Raw genomic sequence first — 19,297 nt, forward strand, 5'->3', positions numbered from 1 at the left:
GGACTGGTAAAGGACAGGTAAAGGACAGGTAAAGGACAGGTAAAGGACAGGTAAAGGATGGAGGTCTTAGGATCCGGCCTGGGAAACAGTCTGTTGTTCCTCGCAGCTTCTCTTAAATCTCTTTCAGCCACCTCTGCAGCATTTATTTACAAGGATTTAGTTGATTCTTTGTGATAGCAGTTAGGAAAATATGGCTTTCATGTGGGACTCACACTTTTTCAGAACATTTTCAAGTTAAAGCATTTATTAAGCATGTAGAGTTCCTTTAAGGAATGCATATCGCCCACCATCTTTCATGCCAGAGTTTAAAACTGAGATTATCTTTTTGATAAGAAGGGACTGAGTTTTAACCATTGTGGTCAAACTTTGTAAATGATGTTGTGCACGATCTCATGCAAGATATGTTGTCTCTTAGAGTACATGTTGAGGATGACTGTCAGCTACTACCATACATCAAATCCAGCCATATTTACGTCCACTAATGTTGATCAGTGTCAGGTTGGAGTGAAATGAACCCAGATTGCAGATTCATTCTAAAATAGTTAAAGAACAATTTATTTTAAAAGAAAATAAAAGGTCTGACATGACAACAAAACCAAAACGCAAAAACACAACAGGGCAAGGACAAAACACAGATCACCCATAACCAAAATAAAACTATAGAAACACGAGAGAAAATAAAAGCCAACACACAAGAACTTACACACTAAACACAGGATTAACCAGAATGAAAACAGAACTCCAGAAACAGAAAAAAACAATAAACCTAAATACAAAAAAAAAAAAAAAAAACCTCAAAGAAAACCTGAATTCTGACAATTGGCTAAAGTTGCCATCTTGAACTCCAAATGTCAACTTGTTGTAGATGTACATCTAATTATTACTTTATGTGATTTTTATTAAAATCGGTCCAGTTTTTCAAGAGCTATTTTGCTAACAGATAAACAAGGTAGATTTAACAAGAAATACTACAATTTTAAGCAAAGATGTTACACAATGTGTAGTGCTCAGAGTATGTGTTGTGAATGACTGTCAGCTACAACTATGTCAAGTTCTAGTTCAGTGTCTGTAAAATTGTTAGTCTTATTGTGTTTATTTAGGTCAGTTGGCTGTGGCAGCCATCTTGAATTGTGTTGACTTCAAAAGCTAATTAGCTGCAGAGGTACATCTAATGATTACTTTCTGAAGGTTTCAATAAAATCTTTTCACTGGTTCATTGAGATAGTTTGCTAACAGACAGGCACACACACACAGTCTCAGGCAAAAGCATTATTGTCCACCATAATCTTTTAGCAGTGAGTGATAATGATTTTTTTTGTTGGTAGTTTCATTTCAGATGACTGTCAGTTTGCCTCCTGTTTGCTCTGCTCAGTGGGAGGGTTTTACTGCATCATGTCTTGTTTCTCAGCCTCTCGCCTGCAGTCGTCTCCTCCCAGCAGAATGAGACTCCTGGCTCTCATCTTCCTCTGCCTGTTGTCCTGTCAAGCAGCACGGCTGGACAAGCGTCGTCCCAGACTCATCCCAGTCAGAGGACAGAATGACACAACGGTCCAAAGCACTGCTGCGGGTGAGTGACTCGGTGCTGACCAGGATCTCCTCTGTCAGTTTTTACCAGAACTGATCCCAATCCTGCTCCTGGTTGCAGAGAATCCTTGTAAAGCCACGCCGCTGGACTTCGTCTTTGTCATCGACAGCTCCAGGAGCATCGACCCCAACGACTACGAAAAGGTCAAGACCTTCATCATCAACCTGCTCCAATTTCTGGACATAGGCCACGATGCAACCCAGGTCGGTCTGCTCCAGTACGGCAGCGTGGTTCAGCCTGAGTTCTCCCTCAGCACCTACACCTCCAGAGCTGAGGTGGAGCAGGCTGTGGGGAACATGAAGCACCTCGCCACGGGGACCATGACCGGTCTGGCCATCCAGTACGCCATGGAGGTGGCCTTCACTGAGGAGCAGGGGGCCCGACCCACGAACCGGCACATTCCACGTATCGCTATGATCGTGACGGATGGGAGACCTCAGGACACGGTGGAGGAGATCGCAGCTGAAGCCAGGCAGGCAGGGATCCAGATCTTTGCTATCGGAGTGGGCAGGGTGGACATGAACATCCTGAAGGCCATAGGCAGCGAGCCGCACTCCGAGCATGTCCACCTGGTGGCTAACTTCAGTCAGATAGAAACCCTGATCTCTGTGTTCCAGTCCAAACTGTGTGGAGGTGATCAGTCTCTCATACTATCGCGTGTTTCTGGTCCGTGTGTTGTTGCCACCTCGTGCCTGAGTATCTGTGAATGTTCATGTTCTAGCTTCAGACATGTGCAAAGTGGTGGACCATCAGTGTCAGCACCTCTGTGTGAGCAGCCCCGCCTCGTACAGGTGCAAGTGCAGAAAAGGCTTCACCCTCAACCCTGATGGCAAGACGTGTAGAGGTGAACGAGCTCTCCTCTTCTTCTTCTGTCAGTCCTGTTTTCTACTTTGCAAGCCGCATGTTTCAAAAAACAGCCAGATTCATTTTGCTCCAAATTTTTATTTAACAACAAAAGTTGATGTTCAACTTTTCATGGAGCATTTTGAAATCCTGCAGGTTCTTTCTTTGGTTCTTTGATTTAGTTTTTCCTCCATCTTACAGAGTTGTTGCACCAATCATCCGGAAAAAACATCCAGTGATCATGCTCTGCAAGATTCTATAAAATACACTCAGTGGTTCATGAGATATTTAGCTAATAAACAGTCAGAGTTGTATCCAATAGTTCATGGCAAAATTCTGAAACGGATCTTGTTCTATCATTTAGAGCTCAGAGTTAAGGTTGGGTCTGAATCTCAGCTACTAACACACCAAATTTTAGCTCAATATCTGTAAAAACCAAAGGATTCAGAGCCCTTTTTGTGTTTGCTAAAATTGCTTTGCTGTGGCAGCCATCTTAAGACGGTTGACTCCAAAAGTTAATCAGGTGTATAACCAGTGATTACTTTCTGAAAGTTTCATTAAAATTCATTCAGCAAGTCATGAGATATTTTGTTAACAGTACAGACAAATGAACACACACACACACACTTTGCCTTGAGTGGCAGGCGTTGAAGAAAAATCTAGAGACTCTTGTTCACTTCATGCCTTCAAACCTGAGTCTAAGTGGATGCTGTTATTACTTGTTTGTGTAGAAACAGAAAACTGTGACCTCTCACTGTTCCTGCATTGGTCCTAAACGGTTGCCCTTTGACCTTTTCCTCCATGTTGTTTCCCTGCAGCTGATGACACATGTGCCACAGTGGATCACGGCTGTAAACACATCTGTGTGAACCTGCCTGATGGCTACGAGTGTCGCTGCCGTCCAGGATACGAACTCACCATCGACCAGAAGACCTGCAACAGTAACAGAGCAATACTTACTTTAACTTACTTTTCCTTTCTTTCCACTTTATCTTTTTTAATCTATTCATTTTATCTTCAAAACCTTGTTCAATGACTTTCTTTTCTGTTTTCAGTGCATTTTAAAAACGTATTTATATAATGATGTGTTCATAAGGGAGGGCTGCTGGCTGAAATGACTGCCAGCAGCCCTCCCTTTCACCAGTGATGTTTCATCCTCCCACTGTTGGAAAAGTTTTGTTTTGCTCCTCTGGTGGACGTTAACAGTTTTGCTGCTGCAATCATCAGATCAGAACCTAAAATATAGGCTTGTATGCAGGCTGTCACAGAGCTGCTCTGTAAAAAGCATTTATAGCTGACCGACACTTCAAGGGTTCACAGGAATTACAGGCTGATCTGTAAGCAAGTGTTGTACTGTTTGTCTGTTGCCCAAATATATATAAATAAAACCCTGCAATCCTTGAAGGAATGTATATCACTCTTTCATGCCAGAGATTTAGTTATTTCTTATGTTGGAAATGACAGAGTTGTAGTGCTTTTGGTCAAACCTTGAAAATAAGATCATGTGTGACCTCATGCGATATCTAGAGATGTCTCACTCAGAGTACATGTTGGGAATGACTCTCAGCTGCTGCCACATCAGATTTTAGGACAAAATGTGTTAAACTGATTGGGTTGTAGCATTTGCAAGTTGGCTACTGTCGATAAGCTGTGGCAGCCATCAAAAGTCAGTCATTCAGTTGTAGATGTTCATCCAATTATTACTTTCTGCAAGTTTCAATTAAATTTTACCAGAGGTTCATGAAATGTTTTGCTAATACACAGACACGAGCAAAAATATTATTATCCATAATAATGTCGATAATCATGTTAAATCTTGTTATAATTGCAGCAGCCGTGATGGTACAGATGTAACACTAATAACAGTGACCCTCCTCAGGAATAGACTACTGTGACCTGGGAATCCACGGCTGTGAGCATAGCTGTGTCAGCGTTCCAGAGTCCTACATCTGCAGGTGTAACAAAGGCTACATGCTCAATCCAGATGGCAAGACCTGCAGCAGTAAGAGCTCCTGATTCATCTGTATTCTGCTGATGGGACTGAATACAGTATGAGCTACTTCCTGCAAAAAAGATGTCTCTGCTCTTTATTTGCTTTTCCTTCCAGAGGTGGATCCCTGTGCTGATGGCAGCCACGGATGTGAGCAGGAGTTTCTGAGCACAGAGGGCAGCTGTGTGTGTAAATGCAGAGAAGGCTACACACTCAGACCTGATGGAAAAACCTGCAAAAGTAGAAATCCTATTGCTTCTTCTCTTATATTGTCATATATTTCAAACGGTTCTAGATTTGATTTTTGTCTTTCTCTGCATAAAAACTTACATAATTTATCCATGAACATGCAAAAACTGTTTAACTTTCACTTATTTTGCTGTCTGGGGTTAGACAGAACAGATGTGTTCAGTTAATTTCAAGTAACCTGAAAAAAGTCAGAGAACAAACATACAACTATCCATTTTTTTACCCAGGGAGCTGGTGTTTATCTCCAGCTATCACTGTGTGAGAAGCAGGGGACACGTCTCTAGTCCATCACAGGGACACAAAGAGACAAACAACCATTCACGTTCTCACTTACACCTAGGGACAATTTTAGAGTTACCAATGAACCTAACATGCATGTTTTTGGTCTGTGGGAGGAAACCGGAGTACCCGGAGTAAACCCAGGTGTGCACAGGAAGAACATGTAATCTCCACCCAGAAAGGTCCCAGGTTGATCCTGCAACCTTCTTGCTGGGAGGCGACAGCTCTAACCACAGCACCGCTGTGCCACCCTGGGAACAAACAATTATAGTCAAAGTTTTCAAAGGAATGGAATCTGATCTATTCTCTCCCCAGGTACATATCCACAGTCTACAGTGTCCTGTTAGAACTACCACTTCACAGCCGGTCCTGGGTTTAATACCCAACTGGGTCTTTTTTGTGTAGAGTTTACATGTTCTCCTAGTGCATATGTGGGGGGTTTCTGGGTATTCCAGTTTCTTTCTGTCATGCAAAATAAGGGGAACAGGAAAAATCTAGCTTCCTAAATAATAAAAAAAAAAAGTTTCAAAATAAATGTTGAGCTGTCATATGTCTGGGTTTTGGTTCTGTTATGATTTAGGTTATTCTTGTATTTGCTTTATTGTCCTTGTCTTGGTATTATTTTGTTTTCTTTATACCTTGGTTCTGTTTTGTCACTATCCACCTGTTCTCTGCTCAGTAGTTTCTGGTTTTCTGTCACACCCATCTCCACCTGTATGTAATTGTAATCACTCACCTGTGCCCACTTCCCATGATTTCCCTCTGCTTTATAATCTGGTCATTTTCTCCACCTCCCTGCCGGTTCATTGTTGTTTGTTGATGTTGGTTGTTTGTGTTAGTTTCAAGTCTTGTCTCGTCTCTGGTCCCTCCTCGTTTTTGCCTTGTCTCTTTGTCTTCTGTTTGGATTTTAGTTATAGTTGTTTTGCTGCCACGCCAGCCCTTTGTTTTCTGTTTGTTATCTAAATAAATGTTGGTTTTTTTGGAAGCGAGTCTGCGCCCTGGGTTCATCTTGCTCTCCACCTTTTATGACATGAGCAGAAAATCTCGGGGATGAGACAATATCATTCATCCATTTTCTGCTGCTTCTCTGTACCAGAGTCAACAGGCCCATGAGACAAACCCAAATATCCCTCCCCTCAGTGACACTCTCCAGCTCCTGGGAGATCCCAACGTTTTACCAGGCCCAGTTGGAGCATCCTATAGATAAACCAGTAAATGTAGAACTTTGCCTTTTGGCTCAACTCTTTCTTCATCACGACAGCCTGGAGCAACACCCTCATTTCTGTGGACAAGGCCCCAGTAGTTCAATCCATCTCTTGCTCTATCCTACCATCACTTATGAACAAGACTCCCAGATATCTGAACTCCTCCACTTGAGGCACAGACTCACCCTCAACTCAGGGGGAGCGTTCCACTTTTTTCTGGATGACAACCATGGCCTCAGACTTAGAGGAGCTGACTGTCATCGCAGCCGCTTCGCGCTCTGCTGCGAACCATCCCAGAGTGTGCTGAAGGTCATGGCTTGATAACGCCAACAGATCAACATCATCTGCAAAAAGCAGAGCCGAGATGAGAGACCCTCCTCTCCACGATTGCACCTTGAGATCCTGCACATGAAGACCTCAAACAAGATCAGAGACATAGGATAGCTCTGGTGGAGTCCAAGTCGCACTGAGAACAAGCTCTAATTTGTGCTGAGTATGTGGACACAGCTCTTGGTTTGGTTACACAGGGACCAGATAGCCTTTAAAAGCACCCCAGGAAGCCTATACCCCAGCAGCACCCCGCACAGAGGGAGAAGTGTGTGTGCGACGTTGTTTGTCTCCCACCCTCCTTACCCCTGTGACCCTAAACAGGAAAACATAGCGTGAGAAAATGACTCAGAATAAATGTGCTGATTCCCAGTTTCTCGTCTGCAGAGGTGGATCCCTGTGCTGATGGCAGCCATGGATGTGAGCAGGAGTTTCTGAGCACAGGGGACAGCTGTGTGTGTAAATGCAGAGAAGGCTACACACTCAGACCTGATGGAAAAACCTGTCAAAGTATGAGAGTGATCATGTTTTTACTCGTCTTTTTTATTAATTGAAAGAGGTTTGAGTTTCTTATTAGAATTTTCTAAACATGGAAAGCCTAATTTATTGATGAGGTGTGAAAGTGATGTTGTGGACTCCATTTTTTTGCTTTAACGGATGTTTTATTTGGGAGGGGGCGGTTATTGATTCTGACAAATTACAAATAGTAATAAAAAAGAGAGCCCTGAAAACGTCTCCTTTAGAACATAGTTGCTTTTAAATATTCTGAGAAATCTTGAAAACATGATTAACTCATGCACAATAGAAAGTCTTTAGAATAGAATGCTTCTTTTTAACCAACGTACAGTAAATGTAGGCTGATTCACAGTTTCTCGTCTGCAGAGGTGGATCCCTGTGCTGATGGCAGCCACAGATGTGAGCAAGAGTTTCTGAGCACAGAGGGCAGCTGTGGGTGTAAATGCAGAGAAGGCTTCACACTCAGACCTGATGGAAAAACCTGCAAAAGTATGAGAGTTGAGATGTTTTTGCTCTTCTTCTTTATTTGAAGTAGTTTGAACTTTGTAGGCAGGAAAACCTACATCCGTGTTTATAAAGACATGTAAAATTAGTCTTAAGAACTCATTTATTTTATTTTTCGTGGTGGGTTGTTTTACACGGTTGTGAATTGTGACAAAATTAAAAATGATCCAGAACAAAAGAGCCTCAGAGAGGTCAGGCGATTTAAAATATTCTGAGAAATTCAGAAAATGTGATTATCTGATGCACAAGTGAAAATCCTTATTAAGCAAGGTTATGTTTAATTCTAATACAATTTTTAAAATTTGTACTTTTACTTGAGTGTACTTTCTTTCAAGTGTATTTAATTTCATTTGAAATCACATCCATTACTGAGCACAAAAAGTGAATGTAAAAGTATAAATTAAAACCAGGAAACGACTCAAAGGTGCACCATAACACCTGCAGTGACTGCGTCTGTTATTTGCCAGCCAGACGGTAAATGATCTGGCTAGAAGAGATGACGATCCGTGAAGGAGGAGCTTCCCTGTTAGTTCAAGCCATAGAGATTATGTACAAACTCTGCTCGGCGTGAAGTGAAACCCTGCAGATATGCACTTCTCCGTTTTTCACCTGTTAACTGGTGGGCAGCTAAACTGCTAAACTAGAGAAACACTGCAATTGCTGGCACCTGTGCAATCTATGCTATCAGCCGAGAATTTGTGCTGCCATATTGAGAGGACCTTTGTGTGGCAAAGTGAGTGTTCTTAGATCCTACCAGGATGGCATCAGACCATTACTATCAAAATAAAAAAACCTAAACTCAGCAAAGAAGTCCAATATTTTGCTATTAATTGTTATAATCATCAGAGCCAGTGTTTGAAAGAATGTGGCAGCTGGACTGTAAAAGCCCTCGCTGCAGAGAGTATGTCTGCTGCAATCAAACTGCAGGTTGAACACATCGATATGTTGCTCCAAAACCAAAAGTTTTTACACAGCAACTTGTTTCTCCCAGAGCTTTCTGGTGTCTCTCTTTTCTTTACTTTCCATAAACTGACAGATTTTTTTAAAAACAGTTTTATGGCAAACACAGGAATGAGGCTTGCACACTGCAGGACTTACTTGTGGGTTATTTATTGGCACCAGGTGATGCACCATCAGGGTTCCGAGCTGTCCTTTGAAATAAGAAATCATCTCATATTTGAAAAACAAAAAAAAACAACAACAAAAAAGCACACCATGATGCATGCAGTGACTGGGTCTGTTCCTTACCAATCAGCTGGTGTATGATCTGGCTAGAAGTGATGATGAAAGGAGGACTTTCTCTGTTCATTTAACCCATAAAGACTGTGTACAAACTCTGCTCACTTTGTGCGCCGCTTCATCCACTGGAGTGAAATAAAACTCTGCAGACTTTTTTTTCTTTGTATGTATGTACACTGATACAGTTTCTCGTCTGCAGAGGTGGATCCCTGTGCTGATGGCAGCCACGGATGTGAGCAGGAGTTTCTGAGCACAGAGGACAGCTGTGTGTGTAAATGCAGAGAAGGCTACACACTCAGACCTGATGGAAAAACCTGCAAAAGTATGAGAGTTGAGATGTTTTTGCTCTTCTTCTTTATTTCAAGTGGTTTGAATTTTTTCTTTAGACCTTTTAGGCAGGAAAATCTACATCATTTGTTCATAAACATGTATAGAACTCTTTTTTTTCCAGGGTGACATTTTTTTTTATGTTTATAAATTGTGACATTTGAAAAAAAATTAATAAAAAAAGAAAGCCTTGAAGATGTCTCCTTTTGAACAAACAATCATTTTTAAATATTCTGAGAAATCCTAAAAATGTGATTCATGTCAGAAGTGAAAAGCCTTACTAGCAACGGGCCTGTTGAATTCAGTCACTACTTAGGTAAATGTTCAGGACACTGATACAGTTTCTCGTCTGCAGAGGTGGATCCCTGTGCTGATGGCAGCCACGGATGTGAGCAAGAGTTTCTGAGCACAGAGGGCAGCTGTGTGTGTAAATGCAGAAAAGGCTACACACTCAGACCTGATGGAAAAACCTGCAAAAGTATGTGTGCATTCATTTCATTACGATTTGACAACTTGAACATTTTCTTCACAGATTTTGAGAAAGCCAGAACTTCTTTCACAATGTTGTTGTCGAGGTTGGGTGGAGATAGCAGCGAACCCAATGTGCAGACTCATCTTGGCTCCAGGAATAAAAATAATTTATTTTAAATAAAAGAACAAAACCAAAAAGCTGACGAGGCAGCAACTCCAAAACATAGCACAAACAAGATGCCAGACACGAGGGTAACCAGACAGCACGTGAAACGACAATGGACCAGTGAGTAAGTGGAGGAGGTGACCAGGTTTTAAAGACAGCGTAATTAGGGGAAGTGAAGTCAGAAATACCAAGACACAAGGAGCAAAAACATAAAGAAAAGCAAATGACAAAATAAAAAGAACAATAAACTCAAACTGAAGCATGAAAACCAATAATAATACAAAAAAGAAAACCCCAAATCCTGACAGACATTTATTATTTGGGGCATCTAGAATTCAGACATGACCTATAATACTGAGGAAGTCAGTACATTTTGAAGCCGAATAAGCCCTGACATCACTTTGTTTTGGAGGGTAGATTGTGTTTAGTAATTTTATTCTCATTAATCCGAATGTTTTCACTTGGCAAAGGTTTTATGCTGGATGCCCTTCCCCTCCCGATTTACCCAGGTTTGATGGTGGACAGGTCGACATATGAGGTCAAGCAGGAGTCTCCATGTACTATAATGTTTACAGACAACATTGTGATCTGCAGAGAAAGGGAGGGAACAGGTGGAGGACAGCTTGGAGAGGTGGAGGTCAGTAGAAGCGAGACAGGCGAGTCCATGTGTGTGAATGAGAGGGAGACAGTGAGGCTGCTAGGTGTAGGAGTGTTGAAGGTGAATGGGTTTGAGGGAGAGACCCATTCAAAGGAACAGGCAGAAAACAAGAGAGGTGAAGACAGGAGTTTAGGCGGGATGGAGAAGGGTGTCAGGGGTGATTTGTGACAGAAAAATAGGTGCACAGTAGTGAGACCCACTATGATATCTGGTCTGGAGATGGTGGCTCTAACAAAAAGCTAGGAGGCTGAGCTGGAGGTGGCGAGGATTGAAGATGTAAAGATGTTGTTGGGAGGGACCAACATGAAGAGGATTAGAAATGAATACATCAGAGAGTACATGCTGAGCAGTTTGGAGACATACGTTAGAGGCTAAGATGGTTTGGACTTGTGCAGAGGAGGGACAGTGAATATACTGAGCAAAGGTTGAATATAGATCTGCCAGGGAGGAGGACAAGAGGACAATGAGTCCAGAGAAGGTTCCTGGATGAAGGAGGATTTGGTGCGACAGAAGAAGATCATCCGCAGAATCAGTCTTAAAAAGGAGCAGCTAGAAAAAATATTTTTTACTGTAATTTTGCAAAGATTGCGATCATAAAATGTCTCTTACAATAAAGGACATTTTTACGTGCTGCCAGGAGCACGTTTATTTTTTAAACTTTATATGTAGTCTTCTTGTTCTGTAGGCTATATGCGTCTGTGTCACTAAAAACTGATGAATTATTCTTTATTTAGACTTTATGTATTTGCTTTTGATATATCTGTGACGTTAAACACATACAAATAACCTTGTGTGTGAAAATTCAACAAATATCCCAGAGTGATCTGTACATAAAACCTGAATTAGATAAACTTGACAAATAAACAGAAAGGGGATGATTTTACTTAGATTTTTATTTCTTTTTAGCTTTTCTGAAGCCAAGTGTTAGGTTACGTTTTGTTTTCTTAACACGCCTGCAATACAGTCCCTACAGCTGGAACAATTAAGCTTTTATCACTTTATCCAAAGATAATCTGGCTTTAAATGTGCTTTTTTTGGTCCCATTATGTCTGCAAAAACAACTTAAGGTGTAGAAATGATACCTTGTAGTTTTCTACATATTCTGAGAACAGGTCAGTCCAGTACCCGTCTCTTAGCCATGCCTTGGCAGTGTGTGCAGGATGTGGTTTTAAATTGTCTTGTTGGGAAATGCATGGACGCTCCTGGAAAACATGCATTGTTGAAAGCAGCACATGTTGCTCTAAAATCTCCCCAGGACTTTTTAGCATTAATGCTGCTGTTAAAAAAGTGGACATGAACAACTCAACTCACCTCAACTTTATTGATATAGCACTTTTCAAACACATAGGTAACTAAAAGTGCTTAACAAAACAAAAAGATAAAACATTAAGTTAATATAAAACCAATAAATTATAGGTATAGAAAACACAAATGGATAAAATAAAATAAAATGCATAAACATTTTTCCAATTAATCTGGAATACTATTTCATCTGAACATAATCCCCATTTCTTCTGTGTGATGGTCCATCAGATGCCTCAGACACAACCACTGAACAAGGTGGCTTACAGTAAGTCTTTTTATTTGCCTATTGAAGCTGTAACTAACATTTCTGAACACAACTCTGAACTGCAGAGTTTGACAAAGGTTTCCTAAAGTATCTAATGTCTTGTCCATGTAGATTTGTCAGCAGTTGAATGATGGTGCTTGATGATGGATCGGGGAGCTTTACACAATTGAATTTCTCCAAATTGAATGATTGAATATTATGAGTTGCAGAGAATGAAAGAGAAATCTGAGTCCCTGATGATCTCTCATTGAGAATTGTTGTCTAGAAACATTACAACAATTTTCTCTCTTTCATTTTTTGGCAAACATAAGTCCTCTTTATTTCCTCAAGGACCCAGTTTTTCACAGCTTTCCAAGCTTTTGTACCAGCTCATTTAGACAGTCACTTGTTGACATCACCTATTTGAAATAACATTATTATATTTATCATTAGGTTGCAGAAAGAAGGCTCCACATTCAAAGCAGGAATAGAAAATGGATGGATTATCATTTACATCATCTAAAATGCTGACCTCCAAATTCTATTTTTCGGATTTGTTGAAAGCTTACTTGTGCTTTTTAAATGTTTGGATTGTAATGGTAAGGTCACTGCTGGTGGTGATGGTTCACGATGACGAACCATTTTTCTCTTGCAGAGACAGACCACTGTGCTGATGGGACTCATGGATGTGAGCAGGAGTTTATGAACACAGAGGATTCATGTGTGTGCAAATGCAGAGAAGGATACAGACTGCGGACAGATGGAAAAACGTGTCAAAGTGAGTCCCAACTCTTTCATGAAAAAGAATGTGGTAAGGTGCAGATTAAGAGATTAACACAATTCAATGTGTCCAACTCGTGAAATGCTTGAAAATAAATTTAGCTTTAAATAAAGCACTTTGTGTACAAGTGTATTTTTGCTGAGTTAGGCTAGAATGAATGAATGAATGAATGTTTTTGTTTTGATTGATTGTGTTACAGTCATGAAAAAGAGAGTTTGGTGTTTTATACAAATACATCAGAGCATAATAAAAATGATCTGGTCTTTACCAGGTTCTAAAACTATTTAAATCTAACCTAAAGTCTACAAAAACACACAACGGATTCAACTTTGTCATTATTTATTAAACAAAAATTGTGTGTGAAAAACACGGCTTATAGAACCACTTTGAGCAGCAATAACAATAGTGGTTTCTGACTTCATAAGTCTTATCAATATGAAGGAATTTTGGCCCACTCTTCTTTACAATATTGCTTCAGCTCATAGAGGTTTGCAGACAGTCATTTCTACACAGGTCTCTTAAAGTCCCACCGCAGCATTTCAATCAGGTTGAAGTCTGGATTTTGCCTAGAACACAGCAACACCTTGATTATCGTCTTTTTCAGTCATTCTGTTGTAGATTTGCTGCCAAGTTTGGGATCATTGTTCTGTTTCATGACCCAAATTCAGTCAAGCTTCAGCGACTGGACAGCTGGCCTCACATTTGACTCTAGAAGTTTGATTAGAATATTTTGGTAAATAAAGTTGTTCATGGTTGACTGCGACGTGCCCACGTCCCATAGCTGCAAAACAAGCACAGATCCCCCACTTGCCAGCTGGTGTGATGTCTTGTTTTGGTGCTGCTACGCTGGGTTTGGTTTTTGCCAAGCATGGCGCTGTGCATTATCTGCCTCATCTGTCCAAAGGACATTGTTCCAGAAGTTTACGGTTCATTCAGATGCAGTTTTTCAAACTTAAGTCATACTGCCATGCTCTCCTAAGAGTAAAGAGATTTTCTCCCGACAATTATTCCAAACAAGCCATTCATCCATTTATCCACTGATTTCATCCATTCTTGTTTGTGGTCCAGGAGGGAAACCCAGACATCACTCTCTCCAGCTCCTCCAGGGGACAGCCCTGGTGAAGTTCAACGCACACTGGGAACAAGCTTGACTTTATGCAATCAACTCATGCTTTGGTTCTACAGGGGCCGGATAGCCTGTAAAGGTCACACCAGCACGCCATACTCCCCCAGCACCTCCCAAAGCGCCTCTTGTTCCCAGAGGCATTCTCTGGGAAAAGTCTTTTTCAGATCCACAAAACAGATGAAGACTGGAAAATTGAACTCTTATGACCCCCTTTGCAACTCTGCAAGGGAAGGTATGATCCATAGTTCTATGACCCAGATGAAAGCTACACTGCTCCTTCCTGAATTTGAGGTTTACGAATCAATTCAACTACCCTAGACATATTTCAGCCATGACAGCCCCACAATGTCCAGAGCCTTCAGCATCTCAGGGCAAATCTTGTCCACACCTGGTGCCCGTGCCATTGGGCAGCTTTTAAACTACCTCAGTGACCTCTGCCACATAAATGGATTTGCCTTACCCTAAGTCTTCAGACTCATGCCACCTTTCATGTCCCAAAGGTAAGCCGGATCTGCAATAGAGGCCTTAAAAATAGCCTATTTTGGTTCCATGTCCCTGACCCACCCTGGGATGTATGAAAAAAGCCATCCCAGAGGTGTGAGTTGAAGATTACATGGACAGCGGCCCCCACCCGACGTTCTCACTTCACCCTCACTATTCGTTTAGGTTTTATTGGTCTCTCCAGAAAACTTCCACACAACCAGCTCCAACTCACCACCATGTGGGGACCAGTTGACAGTTCTGCTCCTCTCTTTACTGAGTGTCCAAAACATAGAGCCCCAGGTCTGATGACATGATTACAAAATTGATCATCGGCCTTTGACTGAAGGTGGCCTGGCTGGTACGCACACTTATGGACCATCCTATGCTTGAACATGGTGTTTGTTACAGAAAGTTGTTCAAACAAGCTATACTTGTTCAATCTTTTTCTAATTGTAAAGTCATTAACTTTACCCTTCAATCTAATAACTGAGGCCTGTAGTCCGTCCTGGGAATATTGGCAGCTGTCATAAATGTTTTCTACTTGTGAATAATCTTTTTCTCTGCAGAATGATGTTTGAAAATGGCCTTTATTTGTTCCCAGATTGATGGGCAGCAACAGTTGTTTCTCTAAGTTCATTGCTGATGTATGTCAGCATACATTGTGTAACATACATCTGTTTGCTCCAGAGCACCACACTGCCCAAACTACTGCTTTCAGAGAGCTGATCCCACTGATGGTGATCAGTTATTTCATACAGCTGATCAGCAGCACCTGGCTGCTACTTTCCCTCCTACATCCTACGGTAGAAGCAATGGTGTACTTAACTTTGCACACTCAGATTTACCATTTAGGCTTGTTGTAACCTATGTGTTTTTGTAAACTTGAGGTTAGATTGAAATAAATTTAGAATCTGGAAAAGACCAGATCATTTTCATTATGTCCCGATTTGTAAACCCCTAAATTTGAAGGAGGGTGGACTTTCTTTTTCTCATGACTGTAAATCATTCAGATTGGAATGGTTCATCAGGATGTTTTCAGATTTTGCTTGTATTTCCTTTTTTTTTTTTAGTATTTATGTGTTACATAATTGTGACTGAGTTTCAAACCAGTTCTGAGGTCAGTGTTTAATCCCAGAGCTGAGCGCTCAGTACTCTACTCACTCAGATTAATCAGATATTCTCTGTTTGTCATTATATCAAATTGTTTACAAATAGTTAATATTCTGGTATTTATATTTGCAATATTTACTTATTGAACAAAACTCCTTCAGGTAAAAGTGTTCTGAATAAGATGTAAATAAAACATTGATACCATGTTTTTCTGCATTTGAAACTTTCAGGTCTGGATCGGTGTCAGACGGTGGATCATGGCTGTGAGCATCAGTGTGTCAGCACCTCTGACTCCTACATCTGTAAATGTTTTGAAGGATTCAAGCTGGCTGAAGATGGGAAGAGCTGCAAAAGTATAAACCAAGCTGTCTTTGAGCTAGATTCTCTGCCAAGGAAATAACGAAAAATAAAAGTGAACATGTATTTTCCCTGTCATTGCTTCTGACAGAACCCGGCTGTCAGGACGGGATCATGGATTTAGTTTTTGTGATTGACGGCTCCAAGAGTTTGGGCCCTGCCAACTTTGAGCTGGTGAAGCAGTTTGTGAACAGCATCGTGGACTCTCTGAACATTTCCAGGACGGGCACACATGTAGGCCTCATTCAGTACTCCACCAAGGTGCGTACAGAGTTTACCTTGGGCCGGTACGTCGCAGCACAGAGGGTGAAGCAGGCTGTGACCCAGATACAGTACATGGGCCGGGGCTCCATGACGGGCTCAGCCCTGCGTCACATGTTTGAGTTCAGCTTTTCGGACAAAGAAGGTGCCAGACCAAACGTCCCGCGAGTCAGCATTGTGTTCACTGATGGAAGATCACAGGATGATGTTTCTGAGTGGGCCAGTAAAGCAAAGAACTCTGGTACTCGTCTTGTCTTCACTTGACTATTTAAAGCGTTTTCTTTATAGCAGCTTCATGACACCAGTTTTCTGTTGCTTTCAGGGGTCACAATATACGCCTTGGGTGTTGGGAAGGCCATTGAACAGGAGCTGAGAGAGATTGCGTCTGAACCTGCTGACATGCATCTGTACTATGCAGAGAATTTTGAGAAAATGGGAGAGATTTCAAAGAAGCTCAAGTCCAGGATGTGTAAAGGTACTCTAAACTAAGCTGAGGTGCCATGTCAAAAAAGAAGCTGGAACTAAAGATAGTCTCAGAAAAATGTGATTTTTCAGGTCATGTTTAGTTTCCACAATAGCAGGTTCTAGAAAGAGCTCAGTTAAAAACTTTCCTTCAGATTAACAGTGCATTACTGCCACCTGCTGCTGCCATGACGCAACAATAATTCAGACTCTGTACAGAAACGTTCTGTTTTCTGCAGTAGCAGAACTTCGGTCACACACTCCTGGATCGATCCGTTCTCCACATGTAAATGAGTCTTGCAGGAAAGGCTTATTATAAATACTTGCTCTGAAACACTTTCTCATCATAGTTTGTTTTTCCTCCAACAGAGAAACCAGTGAATGAAAATCAGTGCCAGTGTGAGAACGTGATAAAGTTTCAGAACCAAGTCACAGAGAAGCTGAGGAGCCTGGCTCAGAATAATATCCTTTCCTGATGACTTCACTGGGCCCTCCAGTGAGAATAACTCTGTCTTTCTTATTAAAACAAACATAAACATGCTTCATATTGGGTTGTATTCTGAATGTTTGCCTGTAAGTCAATCGGTATAAAACAAGTATGAATAATATATTTTGCTCACACATTCAGAGAGACCTCCTTGAATACAGCCTAATCCCTTTAATTATATACACACTGACCAATGACCACAGTGATTAATATCCTGAAGCATCTGCCAAAAATGTAGACTCAAGCAGGAATTAATAAAATCTGAAATACCGGTACAACAATTCAGAAACATCAGCTGTGAGCCATCAGACAGGCATGTGACAACTAAAAAAAGGAAAACACAAATGTGAAAATGTCTCCAAGGATGAAAAAAAGACATTTTACCTCTTTGTCTTTTGACTGCTGTGAGGGGTCACCACAGTGGACCATCTGCCACCATCTCATCCTTCTCTGTCACACCAATCCTCCTCTACTCCTTGCACCTTTAATGTTACACCTGTCTTCCTCTCCACAAAGACACAGTACAACTTCTGACCTCTGCACTTCTCCATCAACACTCTCAAAGCAGACACTGCATCTGTAGAGCCGTTTCTCGACATGAAACCGTACCGCTGCTCACTGATCGTCACCTCACTTCTTAACCTGGCTTTAACATATGGTACATACTATTATCTGGAAAAATATTAGGGAAAAAAAGTGTTTCCTTGGGATGAACTGCAAGTTTTGATCACTCATGACATACTCTTTTAAATTGGTAGTGATTAAGGACCACAGGACACCAAACAAGAAAGCTGCAATGACTATGACTCGAGACATGGGTGAAACAATGACGACAGCTATAAGGACAGACTTATATTAGTCTTTCTTATAATGTTCATACAATTTAGAATTTAGGATGGGGCACCACAGACAGACAAATGTTGTGTAAGGCTTTCAACAGGCCTATTACATGAATGGGTTTAAAAACTATTTCTAAAAAAGTTTTTCCATAAGGTGTTGAGAGGTTCACCGCTTTGTAAAAGTCTGTTTTAGTGAAGGGCTTATCAATGCAAGTTTAATATTTCTCAGAATAACATTCTAATTTGTCTATATTATGTTCAGACCACTGGATGTAAAATGTTAACTTGTGAAATCCAGGATTTATCCAGTCATTATGAGCTGTTGTTTCCTGATGCCTCTGCAGCTCCTGCTGCTGACTGAGCTAAATGTCTTTTTTGTAGAGTAACTCTTAGTTTAGTTTTTTGCTTGTAAGATTTATTAGAGGTGGCAGGTTGTGTTCTAATGTGAATTTCTTACCTATAATATTCTTTAACATGACTACTTGAAGCTTTGTCAAAGAAGCTGGAGACTCTGGAGAATCAGCTGACGTCAAAGTGACACCAGGAGGCTGACGTCCTTCGTACAGTTTGTACTCAATAAGCTACGCTGGATCATAAACTGATGCTATGCTGCTTGTATTTTTACACTACAGTGTTCACAGTTTATTCCTGCTTGTTTGACTCTTCCTCTAATTCATTTTGCCTTTTTATTCTGTAATTATGGTTGGGCGATTAATACCACCCTGTTGCATAAAACCAGTGCATGAATTCACTTTTTTTTTTAAATCAAATTAAAAAATCCTTTCAAATGACAAATTTATTTTACTTTTCCTATTTTAGCAATTTGCTCATGTTTCAGCAATTATTTCTCTACATTTAAAATGTGTTGGAGGTTTTGAAGCTGCAAAAATTAACTTACTAAAACCAAAAACACATATTGAAAACATCTGAAGTTTGATTTTTACATCACTGAAACGTTTGATCAGGACATCTTTGTAATAAAACACAGCTAACAAATGAAGCCTGTTAGGGATTTTTGAAGTTTGGGGCATTTAGGCTTCTTGTTTTTGACATGTCCTGCAGTTTTGGGTAATATTCTCAAAGGAACATTTGTCAAAGGGCTCAAAATACATTTTAACAGCCTGCAAGTCAGCTCATTTGTTTGAGGTACATTATAGCTAGAGACAGGACAGGAAGCAGGAAACTGAAGCCACTAAGAACGAGCCCCCTAGTGGCTGGTTTCAGTACAGCATTTAAGTCACACCTCTCCATGTAAACAAATGGGACATTTTTTCAACTACAAATTAAAAATACACTTCAGATAATCTTTTTCATGCGTTGATTTTTATTGGTTCGTGTAGGTCTTATCTTATCTACTGTCTTTTCAAATGTACATTTTTAAACTATGTTGAGTTTCATTTAGTTATTTGAGGCTTTACAAATTGTCATGTTGCACTGTGTTTACAGCATGACAGAGTTAGGAAAGTGTGGAGGTGGGACTTTA

The 19,297-nt window shown here is 40.8% G+C and overlaps 1 protein-coding gene across 4 annotated transcripts in view; it reads left to right on the forward strand.

Moving 5' to 3' along the window:
* LOC108234230 (matrilin-2) overlaps positions 1-19,123 on the forward strand; it is a 23,881-nt gene extending 4,758 nt beyond the window's left edge. Inside the window, exons 2-17 of one of the 4 annotated variants that reach the window (XM_017413271.3) lie at positions 1,409-1,567; positions 1,646-2,218; positions 2,307-2,429; positions 3,247-3,369; positions 4,308-4,430; positions 4,536-4,658; positions 6,866-6,988; positions 7,361-7,483; positions 8,937-9,059; positions 9,420-9,542; positions 12,564-12,686; positions 15,639-15,761; positions 15,857-16,267; positions 16,349-16,501; positions 16,858-16,950; positions 18,297-19,123. In XM_017413271.3, the coding sequence (XP_017268760.1) occupies positions 1,441-1,567; positions 1,646-2,218; positions 2,307-2,429; positions 3,247-3,369; positions 4,308-4,430; positions 4,536-4,658; positions 6,866-6,988; positions 7,361-7,483; positions 8,937-9,059; positions 9,420-9,542; positions 12,564-12,686; positions 15,639-15,761; positions 15,857-16,267; positions 16,349-16,501; positions 16,858-16,950; positions 18,297-18,352 (2,643 nt within the window). In that variant the 5' untranslated portion in view covers positions 1,409-1,440 and the 3' untranslated portion in view covers positions 18,353-19,123. The remainder of the gene's footprint in view (positions 1-1,408; positions 1,568-1,645; positions 2,219-2,306; positions 2,430-3,246; positions 3,370-4,307; positions 4,431-4,535; positions 4,659-6,865; positions 6,989-7,360; positions 7,484-8,936; positions 9,060-9,419; positions 9,543-12,563; positions 12,687-15,638; positions 15,762-15,856; positions 16,268-16,348; positions 16,502-16,857; positions 16,951-18,296) is intronic. The other 3 variants (XM_017413273.3, XM_017413272.3, XM_017413274.3) reach the window with 3 other exon arrangements.
* The last annotated feature ends 174 nt before the right edge of the window (positions 19,124-19,297 follow it).

The sequence above is a fragment of the Kryptolebias marmoratus genome, linkage group LG16 (genome assembly GCF_001649575.2).
Source record: "Kryptolebias marmoratus isolate JLee-2015 linkage group LG16, ASM164957v2, whole genome shotgun sequence".
NCBI lineage: Eukaryota > Metazoa > Chordata > Actinopteri > Cyprinodontiformes > Rivulidae > Kryptolebias > Kryptolebias marmoratus.